Raw genomic sequence first — 14,053 nt, forward strand, 5'->3', positions numbered from 1 at the left:
GGGATGGGGTCTGACCCCTCCGTGCCAGGCTGGAGCCCCAAGGCCTGAGGCCTCACTGATGCCCTGCCTGTGTCACACTCCAGCACTTTGTTACTTCATGTTCCTAAACTTTCCATATGTTCTGGCTAATATCCATGAAAAATAACCCACTTTTGAGTCAAACCCTCCTCTCTGTAGTCCTGTGCTGTTGCTGTGGGGCTGGATGTGGCATTCTCCATCCTGTGGGATGAGGGGCAATGCCCATCTCTCCATGACCTCCCCTGGAGCAGAGTGCTTCCTTAGGGGTCTGGTTCTGTACCTTCAGCTCTGCTCAAACTCCTGTCCCAAAGTCACTGTGGGGACACAATCCCCACCTGGAGCTGCTCCTGTGGCTCTGCTGATCCCATCCCTCTGGGCTGAGCTGCCATTAAGCTCCAGAATATTCCACAGGCGTTTGCACAGCCCTCTGCCTCCAGGGTTACCGAGGGGGTCCTGACGGAGCCGGGGGCTGCTGAAAGGGATCACTGTTGTTCCTTGAAAGGCTGATGGGATTTGGAGCAGCTGCCTCTGTGCCTGTGAAACCCAGGGCGCTGCATTCAGTGAGCAGGGTCATGGCTCTGGGTTTGCTTCCCCAGGCTTTGCAACCACCGTGGGCATCCCTGTGCCCTTCCCTGGCTCCTCGGACACTGCTCAGCTGCTGGGGCGGGTCTAAGATCCCACCGGGGTGGCACCGATGGTCGGGGTCCCCATGGGAACAGCGGTGGCTTTGGGGGGCTCATGTCCTGTCCCTTCCCACGGCCTTGGGGAAGGAGCACACCCTAAAGCCCGGCCTTGGGGAAGGAGCACCCTAAAGCCCGGCCTTCCCCACGCCCCCAGCCCTGCGGGGTGTGGAAAGGGAAATAGCTGCCAGCCGGAACCCCCAAAGCACTCACCCAAAATCGGGGAGCGATTTGGGAATCCCAAATCATAAAGAGAGCCCTGGGGCGGGGCCGGGAGCGGGGCTGAGCCCTTTGTGTGTCACAAAGGCGGGCCCTGCCTTGGGGCTCACCCGGGGGACACGCGGGGACCCTTGGCAGAGGGTGTCCCCAAGGGAAAAGGACACGAGTGGTGCCGAGGCAGAGTCCAGGCTGGAGCTGATGAGGTGGGGGCTGACAGCCTCTCCTGCTGCAGCCCTGTGGAGGGAGGATGATGGGGATGAGGATGAGGATGAGGATGAGGACAGTCCCGCGGCCCCGCGGGTCCCCAGGCGATGCAGCAGCGGCTGCTGGGGTGGGGGTGCTGCCCAAGGCGGGTCGGGGCCGGGGGGGTTGCCCGAGACTGCGAGAGCGATGCGGGGCTGTCAGTTGCCATGGAAACCGCTGGGTCAGAGAAGCGGCGAGTGACGCCATCGGCACCGCAATGAGCCGTGAGCGCGGGGGCGACCTGGGGCTGCTGGGCTGGGAGCCCCCGCATCGCCCCGACCCCACCAGCGACCGCCGGAGCGTGGCGTCCATGCCGGTGACCTTCGCCGGCGGCTCCGGGTCACCTCTGCGGGTCACCACGGCTGGACGGAGCAGCCCCAGGGCCCTCGGGCTGGTTGGAGTGGGACCCCCTCATCCCCCCCACCCCACGAGCTGCGGCCACAATCCTCCTGCTAATCCCGGGTGGCTTTTCCAGCACCGAGTCAGGGTTATGTGGATAATCCATATGTTTGCAAGGCAAAGGCTTTGGGATATCCACTGTTAATCCAATTGGCAGTGGCAGTTTGGTGCCATCGGCAGTGTCCTCTTGGGGGGGGACACGGCTGTCCCCAGCCACTGCTCCCTGGGGCTGGGAACTCCCACAGAGCCCTGGCCCTACCCCCCCACCAGTCGTGGAATTCAGCTGCCCCCACCTGCCAAAATAACCCAGCCAGGCAACATCCACGTGTTTATTTGCATTTCAAACCACAGCAGCTCCAGCTGTTGCCCGACATTCGCAGCCTGGAGATCCCCTCCCTGCTCCCCCCAAACCTCAGCTGCAGCCCGGGGCAGCTCCTCCTGGGGCAGAGCTCAGCCCCCACTGCATCCCCACCCCAACACCCCCCTCTCCTCCAGTCCCTGCAGTATTTACAGCCTCTCACACCCAGAGCCACAGCACTGGGCAGACCCCCCCTCCCAGTCTGTCCACCCTCAGGCTCCCTCAGAACGGTGGTGCAGGATGGGGGGGTGTCCAGGACCCCCGGCACCCACAAACCCCCACATGAGCTAGGGGCTGCTGCCCCACAGCAGCCTCTTCCCCCTGTTAAACCCCTTAATCTATTCCCCCCCAAAGCCCTTCAGCACCATTTGTCCCTCCCCACCCCCCCTACAGATATCCACGTCCAGAGCCGGAATAAAATAACCCCTCAGAAATGTCAGCACCAGTGTTAGAGAGAAAAAGAAAGTCAAAAGTGCTTGGAGCTGCCCAGCCCCACAGCCTGTGGGGGGCAGAGCCCCACCAGCTGCCCGAGCAGGAGCAGGGTCCCGTGCTGGGGGTCCCACAGGTGTCACCAGCGTGGCCGTGCCGGTCCAGAGCAGATCCAGCCCTGTCCTGCCATCCCCTGCAGAGGCACCCCAGCATCGCAGAGCCCCCCAAATCAGAACAGGGGCGTGGGGCACTGGGGCTCAGTCCTTAAACCTGCGGCCTGCCTGCATCTTCTTGTAGTACAGGTCCACCTCGCTGTCCCCCGGCCCGTCCCGCTCGGCCGGCTTCCTCCTCAGCGTGGAGTCACGGCTGGCTGTGGCCAGCAGCCCCTCAGGGGGGGCTTCCACCCGCTCCCCACCACCCCCTGCTGCCCCCGGGATGGCAGCCAGGCTGCCGTAGCGCGGCTCGTCCTGCTCCATGTCGCTGACAGAGGAGCCAGGGGAGACGCCGGCGCTCTTGGCCGGGCGGAAGCCGTGGAAATCCTTCCCCACCTCACCCAGCTCGTAGGTGTCTGACCCCTCTGGCCCCTTCGGCCCCGACTTCCACTCCCAGGGCCCATTTCCAGCAGAGAGGTGGACAACGGGGTGGTGAGGGGCGTGGGCGTCGATGGTGATGATGCTGGAGCTGTCGCGCTCCGAGGGCGAGCGGTACTGCGAGGAGTCGGAGCTGGTGGAGGACGAGGACGTCTCCGAGTGCTTGGGCGTGACGGAGACGAGGCTCTGCTGCTTGGACATGGCGATGACCTGCATCAGGCGCGGGGGGTTGGCCACCCTCTGCGCTCCCCCCTTCTCTGCCACCATCACCCACTTGGCCCTCACGGCCGCCCCGCTGCCGGCTGCAGCCCCGGCACCCGCCTGGCTCTCCTCGGGGATGTGCACCAGCTGCGAGGCGCCCGGCCGGGGCTGGATCAGCACACGAGGCCCCATGGCTGCCCGCTCGGCCGAGCGCGCCTGCACCGTGGGGTACAGAGAGGGGGGCACCTCCTCACCGGGCTCCCCCACAGCCCGGCCCTGCGCCGCCTCCTCGGCCAGCGTCATGCTCCGACCCTCCAGCGACTTCTGCTTCCACTCCGTGATGAGCTGCTTGGAGCGGGAGGCGTCCACGGGGACGTGGATGGTCATGTGGCGCCGCGCGGGGTCGTCCATGGAGGGGGTGTTGACGCGGGGCAGGGTGTTGCTGAAGGTCACCATGTTCTCCTTGCCCATGGGGCTGCGTGGGGCCAGCAGGTCCACGTCCACGCTGGCCCGTTTCAGGCTGCCCAGGGAGTTCTTCTCGCGCGGCACCGGCCGCGCCGCCTCCTCCAGGCGCGCCTGCGGGTTCAGCTCGTCGGTGCTCACCTGTAGGGGAATCCATTTGTTCCAGATTGCAAGGCAAGATGTTTTCTATTACCAACTGTATGGCAGTTGTCTTTTGTCAAGTGGGCAGTTTGCCTTATCTCTCTCTTTGAGTGACCACAATCACTCCTGCCTCGGGAGGGGACATCTGCTGATAACAGCCATTGAATGTCCCTGCATGGCTGATAAGAACTACAGCATCCCACTGGGAGATGTGAGCCCAGAGGGAGGAGCCAAGCATTGCTACCCAGATATAATCCAGAGGTTTTTGAGACACCACACAGCTTTCTCCCCCGGATTTCCCAGAGGAACAGCAGCTGCATCTTCTTCCATTGGATCTTTGGAGGAAGAATACATCCTTCTCTACAGGACCTCTGCTCCAACAGAACCACCCCTGACACTCCAGGAGGGCTGCAGCCACAATTCCAATGGTTCTGCTGCCAACACCCCACAGGGTGTCAGGTTGGGTTCTGACTCTGGCAGTGTTGTTCTAGTGTACTGCATTGTTTATTTTATCCTTTTATTTTTTTCTCTTCCTTATTAAAGAACTGTTATTTCCTGCTCCCATATTTTTTGCCTGAAAGCCCCTTAATTTAAAATTTATAGCAATTCAGAGCGATGGGGAGGGTTCACATTCTCCATTTCAGGGGAGGCTCCTGCCTTCCTTAGCAGACACCTGGCTTTCCAAACCAAGACACAGTATGGGTAAATGAAGGTGGTATAGAATGTAATCTTATCCCCTAAAGAGTTGCAGCTGAACCTATTACTAAAGATTAGGAGCAGGCCTGATTTTAACAGGCCACACCTGTAGCCAAGAGTGTTATAAAAGAGTAGATTGATTGGTTGAGGGACCTGGAGTCAGTTGTGTCACAGACATCTTTTATGAAAAATCCTTTCCTTAGGATTGTCCCTCCTGAGAAGCTGAGAGGCCTCAGGAACAAAAGGTAAACAATGGTTATCTGCTGCTGTGGAATGCAACAGGTAGATCTTTGATTGGTCCATGCTGGTTGTTTCTAATTAATGGCCAATCACAGTCAGCTGGCTCAGACTCTGTCCGAGACAGAGCCTTTGTTATCATTCCTTCCTATTCTATTCTTAGCCAGCCTTCTGATGAAATCCTTTCTTCTATTCTTTTAGTATAGTTTTAATGTAATATATATCATAAAATAATAAATCAAGCCTTCTGAAACATGAAATGAGATCCTCATCTCTTCCCTCAACCTGAGACCCCTGTGAACACGGTCACACGGTCGGCTACTGCGAGGACAAGGAAGAGTCAGTGCCTAGAGGAGCTGCCTACAAGAAACACCAAGGAGGTACGAAACTCGGGCAATATGGAGCCTTTGCAATGTAATGACAACTGAACTCTTGCTCACCGATTTGTTCTGGTGGTAGACGGAGTCGTGGCCCCGCTGCGTCAGCGCCCGCAGCGCGTCCTTGGCCGGTGCCTGGGCTGGGACTCGCTCCGTTGGGGCACGGAAGTTGCCGACAGCATGGAAAGCCTGTGGGAAGGGGAACCACAGAATCCTGGAATGGTTTGTGTTGGGAAGGACTTTTAAAGGTCATCTAGCCCAATGTCCCTGCCACTAGATGAGGTTGCTCCGAGCCCTGTCCAGCCTGGCCTTGAACACTTCCAGGAAAGGCATAGCCACAGCTGCTCTGCAGAGTGTGGAGCCCCACAGCATCCCCCAGCCCCCTCCCTGGGCACGGGCAGGACCAGCACCCACCAGGTAGGCAGCAATGCCAGCACCGATCAGGAAGCCCACGTAGACATCAGCGGGGTGGCTGCGGTACTGCGTGATCTGGGTCAGGCCACAGATGCCAGCAGCAATGGCAAAGGCAAAGACCAGGATGGGCTTGAGGAGCTTGGTGCTGTCCGAGATGATGGAGTTGAAATACATCTGGGGCAGGAACAAGCTGTCAGTCACGGCCCTGGCCATGCACAGAGCTCCTGGGTGCATGTGGGACTGCAGGTGCCTGCACACACCCAGCACGGGCACAGGAATATTGCCCAGAGCTTGTCTGTGCCAACAGGAGAGGGACACAGCTGCCCATGGCATGGGGCTTGTGCCAAGCCAGCATGTGCCAGGCAGCGCTGGGAACTCACCGACACATAGACAGCAGCAAAAGCTGAGAGCGTGGCGTGCTGGGATGGGAAGGTCTTCCTGCAGGGAGAAGGGACGTGGGTGGGACGGGGCAGGAGAGCTGGCAGTGCCACACAGGGCTCCCCTGGCACGTACCTGGCAGAGAGGATGGCGTGCTTGTCGGTGCCTGAGCAGATGTCCTGGGTGATGTAGGGGTTGGCATCACAGGGGGTGCCCAGCAGGGTGTAGTTGGGCTTGCAGACAGTCAGGAAGAAGGGAGCATGGTAGCCTGTGGCCAGCTGGATGACGTCTGTCACCAGGGCCGTGGCACAGAGCCCAAACACGTGGACGCCTGGGGATGGCAGGAATGGGACAGTGGGGCAGCCAGGATTCACCCAGCCCTGGAGGACCCACTGGGATGGGTCTGGTGCAGTGCCCAGGGTCTGGGTGGGGCTGTGCTGCTGCCATCACAGCCAGGGTGGCCCCACATCCCCTCCAGCCTCCAGATCCTGCCCAGGCTGTGGCACAACGTACCCACAAACCTGACGGTGCGGCGCAGGAAGGAGTTGAAGTTGCAGCCGCCAGCGTTGATGCTGCCCTCGGCGCCAGCACGGCCCTTCAGCCGGGACTGCAGGCAGTACACCATGCCCTCCCCGACCATGATCTGGGAAGGAACCGCTGCTCAGGCAGGGCTGGGGTGTTGGCAGAGCCCCCGATGGATGCTGGGCACTGCCAGGCACCAGGAGGACCCCAGTCCCCAGCAGGACAAACGCGGACGCACCGAGGCGGCGGGCGCAGCGAAGGCCAGGCTGAGCAGCATCAGCAGCGGGATGAGCTCCTCATTGGTCTCCACGTAGGGCATGGAGAGAGCCCGGTCGTGGCACTGGAAGCCCACCTTGGCCGGCTTGAAGAGGTCCGTCAGCTCCAGGAAATAGAGCGTCACAACGGAGGAGGCCACGATGGGCAGCTGGGGGGGACAGAGTGGGGACCAGCGACCCCCGGGGTGATGGCACCGCACAGAACGGGGCGCAGAACCCAACCCACTGTGCCAGGGACCAGGACAGAGCCCCCTGCACAGCCCCCAGGCCGTGCCCACCCTCCCCACACCCACCTCCACGAAGTAGAAGCAGGGCAGGAGCGTCATGCTGTCTTTGGGGGCGCGGGTTTTCTCCTTGGGGGGGATCATGGTCCTGGGCAGGTGCGGGGGTCCCACCGGGCTGTGCCTGCACCCTGTGGGGGCACAAATGTCACCACACGGCAGGCACGGTCACCCCCGGTCACCTCTCCAAGTCCCTGGAAGGGGATGAGCGCCCCCGAGCCACCACCCGGCCCTGCAGGGACACCCCCTGTCCCTCCTGGTCACCCCCAGGTCACAGCACGGCCCCCGCTCCCCCGGCTGGAACTGGGGGTGCCAGCGCCCCGGTGGGTGCCCCCCAGCGCCCCGGGAGTGCCCAGCCGAGCCAGGGGCTGTGACAACAGGTGGGGCGGAGGCTCTGTCGCGACAGGCGGTCACCACCGCGACAGGCTGGATGCGGAGAGCGTGCAGAGGGGGGTGTGCCCGCAGAGCCGGGCCGGGGATGGGGCTCCCCGAACCCTCCCGGCCCAACCCCACGAGATTGCACCGAGACGAGGCGGGGGGGTGGGGAGGATAACGGGGATGGAGCGACGAGGGGCAATGAAAGGGAGGGGGGAAATAGCGGCGGATGAAGCGGGGGTATCACCGGGAGGGCGGGGGCGCAGCGGGAACCTCCCCTTGGCAGGGACCGTGCCGCAGCCGCGGGCGGGGGTCGGGGCCGGGGATGGGAGGGGGTGTCGGGGGAGGAGGAGCGGCCCCTTTGTGCCGGTCCGTGCGCCCCACTCACCTCAGCGGCGGCCCCGGGGCGGGGGCGGCGGCAGCGGCGGCCGGGGGGGGCTGTGCCCGGGATCCGGGATGCTCCTGCCTCGGCGGAGCGCGGGGAGCGGCGGCTTCCTCCGCCCCCGCCGCCTCCTCCTCCTCCTTCTCCTCCTCCCTCGCCCGCCGCCCCCCGCTCCGCCCCGCCGCCCCCGGCCCCTCCCGGGGCGCCGAGCCCCCTTCGAGCCCCCGCCGGTCCAGGGATGGGGGTCTGGGGGGGTTCGGGAGGAGGTCGGGAGGTCGCGGGGAGAACGAGGAGAGACAAAGGGCGGGCGGGGCCGAGGACAGCAGCGGGACCGACCTCGCTCCGCACCGCTCCGCACCCCGGGCCGTGCCCAGGGGCCGCCCCCGGCCCACCACCGCCCCCCGATCAACCCTTGCCCCCCTGTGCTGCGGGGGGGTGCCCCCTGCCCCAAGGCCCCTCCTGGCCGGCAGAGCCCCCTCCCCTGCCTTTGGGGACCCGAGGGGTGGCCAAGCGGGGGTGCCACACCACGGAGGGGTGAGATGTGACCCCAAAACCACGGAGGAATGAGTTTTGACCCCAAAATTCATCACCCCGGAGCTCTGCCAGCCCCGCCCGGGCTCTCTCGGCTGGCCGGTGCTTGCCCTGCCCGTGGCAGCCGTTTCAGGGCAGGGATTCCTGGACCCGAGCTCACAGGTAGCCCCCAGGGACAGTGCCAGGGGCCACCCTCAAGCAGGAGCCTTGTGCCAAGGCCTCCTCAAGCAGGAGCCTCGTGTCTCCCAAATTTGGGCCTGGGGAGGGAGGTGGGTGCAGCTCCCTTTGCTTTCTGGAGGCTCCCAGCACCTCCTGGCAGGGGCAGCAGCCCCGCAGCCCCACCTGCCCCTGCCCTCACCCTGCAGAGGATCCCGGTTCTGCCCTGCCCCGTCTCCCACCCTGTGCCCCATTCCCTGCACCCCACTCTCACTTGTTCCCCCCAGCCACCCTCTCCTGGTCCTGTCCGGGGTCTGAACAGCCCGGGCTCCACACGGTGCCCTTGTTCCATTTTTGGCCCTTAAGTGGTCCGAAATCTCCCGGCGTATTTAACGTGGAAATCCCGAATCCCTGGAAGCTGCGATTAAACCGCTCTCCCTGCGGAAAATCCCGGATTTGAGCCGGGCTCAGCCCCCTCCCAGGACGCCAGCGCCCTGCTCCAACCCCTGCCCAGCGTGGGGACAGCGGGGAGGGCAAGCCACCACTGCAGGGGTGGACACCCGAGGGACAGAGGCACATCTGAGCCTCGGGGACCCCCAGAGCCCGACCCCTCCTCCCGTGTGTCCCCCACTGGCCTGGGGGGTCGGGGGGGCTCAGAGATGGGGGCGGTGGGGGGGTCTGAGCAGCCAGACAAAGGGAAGGCGGCAGCTCAGGGGTGTGAAAGCTCGCGGAGCAGGGAAAGAGGAGAGGATGGGTGTCCCCTGGAGCCCTGCTGGGCTGCCGGGAGCTCAGCCTGCTCTGGGTAGCCACGGTGGCCATCCCGGCAAGGTGGGGAAGGCAGCGAGACCTCGAGGAGTGGTGAGAGGCTCCGTGTAGGAGTGTCAGGGGTAGGACAGTGGGGATGGACGGACACGAGAGATCTCAGAAACCAGGGCTTGGAACTTGGGGTTTATTGCAAAGGGCCTGGGGGCAGGGCCCTGCTGGGAGCTGCCAGACACAGCTGGAGCAGGACTGAGAGAAGAGAGGGGAGAGAGGATGAGAGGGTGAGAGAGCAAAAGGGGTAAGAGAGTGAGGTTCCCGTTACAATACAATAAATCTTCTGTGTTGAATATTCTGATTCTCACTCACCAATCTAGTACAGTATACAAATCCTATAGCATTTCCATACAGCCTATAAGAATCATTATATTACCATACTGTGCTACATTTTAAGCCCTAAAAACTCCTCTTTGGGCTCCTTCTGCCAGGCTAGTAGGGTCTGCTCGGACCCTTGGAGCTGCCTGCAGGCAGAGGGTGTTGTTTCATCAAAAGGGGATCACCTTCAGCTGGCCATGCCATTGTTTTCCCGTTGTTCAGTAACTGAGGGATCTCAAAGCTTGCTTTCATTTCAATCTCGCTTATAGTTTCCATATTCTCAAAATCTTTTGCCAGACAACCATATTTATATAAGGCTTTCCTGTTTCATCTTCCCCAACAGCTCCGGGGACGAGCCCAGGATGGGGCTCCGGGCGGCCCCGGGCTCGGGCGGGAGCCGTGGCGGTGGCTCCGCTTAGCGGCACCGGGGAGAAAGGCAGAGGGGACCGGGGCTGCCACGGCCAGCGGCATCCCGGCCCCGGCGCCTGTGGCTGCCATCACCCGCCCAGACCCTGCAGGAACCCCTCGGGCAGGGGTGAGGGGATGGGTTTGTACCCCTGGGCACCCAGCACCCACCAGGGAGCGGCCCCCAGGTCGAGTGGGGGCCCTCGGGAGGGTTGGGATGGAATTTCTCGGATCCTTCTTTTGCCAAAAGCCTGAACTTTTTCGGCATTTTTCAACCCCGGCGCAGAAATCCCCGGCAGCGGGTGCCAGGGCCGGCAGCTGGGCCGGGCTGTTTCCTCCTCCCGCGCTGTTTGTGCCGGGAACTCTTGACCCCTTTTATAAGCTGAATATTTCAAAACATTCAGCCCACGCTGCGGAAACCCCCCCGCTCCCTCCGCTCCCCCCTTTTCCTGCTCCCCCCCCCCGCCGCCCCAAACTGGAATAAAAGCGAGTCCCAGCCCCAGCCCCGGGTCAGCAGAGTCCTCCCTGCACCCCAAAACCCCCGGGCGGGCAGAGGCACCACCAGCTCTGCAGCCATGGGGCCAAACCCTGCTCCCGTGCTTGTCCTGGCTCTGCTGCTGCTCCTCTGGGCCCCAGTGAATGGTGAGTGCTCCCCCCGCACCCCAGAGCAGTGACACAGCACGGGGGTCCCTGCCCAGCTCCCCAGTTCCTGCCACCAGGTGCTGCTGCAGCCCACGAGGAGGGGTCTGGGGGTCTGGGAAGGGACCACAGGAGCGACACTCCCCTGTTCCCCCCTGAGCCCGGCCTCTCTCTGCAGGGCAGCCCCGGGGACGCATCCTGAGGGGCTTTGAAGCCAAGCCCCACCTGAAGCCCTACATGGCCTCGCTGCAGCTGGACGGGCAGCACGTCTGTGGGGGCTTCCTCATCGCCCAGCAGTGGGTGCTGAGCGCTGCCCACTGCATGGAGGAGACGTGAGTGTGCCTGGGGGGGGGTCGATGCAGGGCTGGGGGGCTGCAGGACTCAGGCCAAACCCCACTCTGGAGCCTCGACCCCGGTGTCAGAGCGTGGGCCTCAGCTCCCACCTGCAAAGAGGGCTGGGCAGTGGCTGCAGGGCCTCCGGAGCTCCCTGCTGGGCTCTGTGACCCCCCCCAGCACCCCATTTCCATGGCTGGGGGCGGTGACGCCCCCAGCTGTTTGTCCCACACTCTGACTCTCTTCCAGGGATGGCAAACTCTTCCAGGTGCTGCTGGGTGCCCACTCGCTGACACAGCCCGAGCCCCACAAACGCCTGTACCAAGTTCGCGCCCAGTTCCCCCACCCCGGCAGCAACGTCCACAACAACAAGGATGACCTGCTCCTCCTCCAGGTGGGCTGGTGGCTGATGGCACCCTCCTCCCCACCGGGCACAAATCCCACTGTCCCTTGGGGCCCTGCAGTGGAGGAAATCCTCACGGTCAGGCCGGGCCATCCCTCCCTGTCCCATGGGACCATCCCTGCTTCCCTCTTTGAGCTGTGTCCATCCTCCTCAGAGCTCCAGCTCTGCTCTCTGGCTGCATCCTGGGGCTCCAGCCAGGAGGCAAAACCCTGAGGGTGGCTGAGGCCAGGCTGCTGTCAGCGTCAGGGCTGGGCTCACCAGGGCACGGCTGCCCGTGTGACCCGGCTCCCCCCGTGGCTTTGCGGCAGCTGGAGGAGAAAGCGGAGCTGAACTCGGACGTGCGGGTGCTGCCCTTCCAGCGGGAGGACAGGGACGTGGCGGCCGACACGGTGTGCGAGGTGGCGGGGTGGGGCACCACGGACCACAGCGGCACCCGGCCGGACAAACTGCAGCAGCTGGAGCGGCCGGTGATCAGCCGCGATGTCTGCAACCACCGCACCCGCCACGACGGCACCATCACCCGGAACATGATGTGCACCGACTCCCGCAGGAAGGACACCTGCAAGGTACCGAACACTCAACAAGGATCCATGCAGGGCTGGGAGGGGGCAATGGGCACGATGCTCAGAGCCTGGGAGAGGAGAGGGGCTGCGGGGACGGCGGCCCCAGGATGGGTGCTCCCTGTGCTGGGGTGTCCTGGCAAACCATTGGTCTTGGTAAACCCTTGGCACCATCACCCAGAACGTGATGTGCACCAATTCCCGCAGGAAGGACACCTGCAAGGTACCAAACACTCAACAAGGATTCATGCAGAGCTGGGAGGGGGCAATGGGCACAAGGCTCAGAGCCTGGGAGAGGCGGGGGGCTGTGGGGCAGGAGGGGGCAGTGTCCCTGGGGTGGGTTCTCCTTGTGATGGTGTGTCCTGGCAAACCCTTGGCACCATCACCCAGAACGTGATGTGCACCAACTCCTGCAGGAAGGACACCTGCAAGGTACCAAACACTCAACAAGGATCCACGCGGGGCTGGGAGGGGGCAATGGGCACGATGCCCACAGCCTGGGAGAGGCGAGGGGCTGCGCAGGAGAAAGGGGGCAGCATCCCCGGGGTGGTGCCCCTTGCTATCCACTGCAGAGCAGCTCACAGGAGCCTGGGGGAAGAAGGAACGAGGGGCTGGGAGAGGGGCTGTGTGTACCATTGGCCGTACTGATGAGGGCCGGTCCTGCAGGGAGACTCCGGGGGACCGCTGGTGTGTGGCGGGGTGGCCGAGGGAGTGGTCACGGCCGGCTCCCGCGTCTGTGGCAACTACAAGAAACCGGCCATCTACACCCGCATCGCCCCCTACGCGGGCTGGATCGACAGCGTCATGGCCTCTGCCGCCGATGGGGAGGGGGACACCCGCTGAGGGCACCCCAGGGACCTGCTCCTTGCCAGGCTTGCTGCTGCCAGCACGGCCAGAGCACACCCAGTGCTGCCCTGCCAAGTGCCACGGGCTCCCAACGCTGCCCACCCCACGAGCCAGGAGGAGGGCTGGGCCAGGGGACTGGTGAGGAACCAAAGAAGGGGGTCCCTGGCCCCCCATTCACAAAGCACAGGGCCCGGGTGGGGGAGAATTGGGGGTCACAGCCCTCAAGAGGCTTTGCTGAAGGTGCCCAGAATGCTGCCTGCGACCGCTGCAATAAAGTGATGATGATGATGATGATGATGATGATTCCTGCAGAGCTGCTGGGCTGGAGGAGTGGGGAGAAGGAGGAGCTGGGGGGGTCTGTGCAGGAGCCCCTGCCCAGGGGGGAGCTGGACGTGGGGTGGGACGTGCTGAGGTTGCACCCTTGGGGACGGTGTGGCCTTGGGTGGGAGCTGGGGACACATCCTGCAGTGTGGCCACAACAGGATTGAGACCTGGGGCTTTATGTGAACATTTGGGGAGGCAGAATCTGCCTGTAGCTGAAATGGCAGTGGCAGCTCTGGCTCCCACAGTGGGATCCATGCTGGATTCTCACTGGGACCCTCTTGTCCCAGGAGCTGAGGGGCAGGACAGGGCAGAGCCACTTTCCCACCACACCCTGGTCACCCCCAGAGCCCTGCTCTCCCACTGCCCTGTCTTGGGAGGGAGCAGGGCCAAGGCACAGCCCAGGGCACTGCCAGACCCTTCCAGTCCCATCCCAGGAGCTCCATGGTCAGCAGGGAACTGAGGGGGACACGGATGTGTCTCCATTCCCCTGCTCTGCTGCTGCTCCCAATCAAACATTAAATAACCCCAAACCTGTTCTATGAGGAGCTCACAGAGGGCCCTGTTTGAGTTTTACTTACAGGGGAAAAGAGCCTTAATAAGGTGCAGTTTCCTAATTAGCCATTTGATTGTCCCTAATTAGCAGCAGAGCAGAGAGGGGGAGAGGTCTGTACAGCTCTTACAGCTTTGTGCAGTGAAACATTCACTGGAGTCGAGGGATGAACTCCGTCACCAGCTCCAGTTCTCAAGAATAATGAAATCATGGCTCCAGAGGGAAAGGAATGTACTAAAGCTGGCTCTTAAACGGTCTGTGGGGACCTGGAATTGCTGGCTGGGATGCAGCAGCAGAGAAAGCTCCAGGCTTTTCCCCCTCAGAGCTGAAGGAGCCGTGGGAGAGGAGAGGGCCCAGATCAGCCCCAGGGTGGCTCCTCGAGGTTGTGATTTCCTGCCCGGGGCAGCAGCAGCTGAGGGCAAGAATCTGAAAGGATTTTTGGCTGCAGCAGGAATGCTCCTCCTCTGGCACACTCAAGTGTCCAGCCTTGCTGAA

The 14,053-nt window shown here is 63.0% G+C and overlaps 2 protein-coding genes across 2 annotated transcripts; one reads left to right on the forward strand and one right to left on the reverse strand.

Annotated features, from left to right (window-relative positions):
- Positions 1 to 2,348: 2,348 nt before the first annotated feature.
- On the reverse strand, positions 2,349 to 7,791 carry PLPPR3 (phospholipid phosphatase related 3). The gene is made up of 9 exons (XM_066566427.1): positions 7,684 to 7,791; positions 6,933 to 7,051; positions 6,603 to 6,788; positions 6,356 to 6,485; positions 5,978 to 6,173; positions 5,845 to 5,902; positions 5,465 to 5,638; positions 5,114 to 5,239; positions 2,349 to 3,740 (listed from the first exon to the last, which is right to left on the reverse strand). Exons 2-9 carry the CDS (start codon positions 7,005 to 7,007, stop codon positions 2,604 to 2,606), a joined length of 2,082 nt encoding a protein of 693 aa, XP_066422524.1. The 5' UTR covers positions 7,008 to 7,051; positions 7,684 to 7,791; the 3' UTR covers positions 2,349 to 2,603.
- Positions 7,792 to 10,425: 2,634 nt separating this feature from the next.
- Positions 10,426 to 12,975, forward strand: CFD (complement factor D). The gene is made up of 5 exons (XM_066566469.1): positions 10,426 to 10,545; positions 10,721 to 10,874; positions 11,125 to 11,269; positions 11,587 to 11,844; positions 12,505 to 12,975. The coding sequence occupies exons 1-5, from the start codon at positions 10,479 to 10,481 to the stop codon at positions 12,679 to 12,681; spliced, it is 801 nt and encodes a 266-aa protein (XP_066422566.1). The 5' UTR covers positions 10,426 to 10,478; the 3' UTR covers positions 12,682 to 12,975.
- The last annotated feature ends 1,078 nt before the right edge of the window (positions 12,976 to 14,053 follow it).

The sequence above is a fragment of the Molothrus aeneus genome, chromosome 27, assembly GCF_037042795.1.
Source record: "Molothrus aeneus isolate 106 chromosome 27, BPBGC_Maene_1.0, whole genome shotgun sequence".
NCBI classification, from domain to species: domain Eukaryota; kingdom Metazoa; phylum Chordata; class Aves; order Passeriformes; family Icteridae; genus Molothrus; species Molothrus aeneus.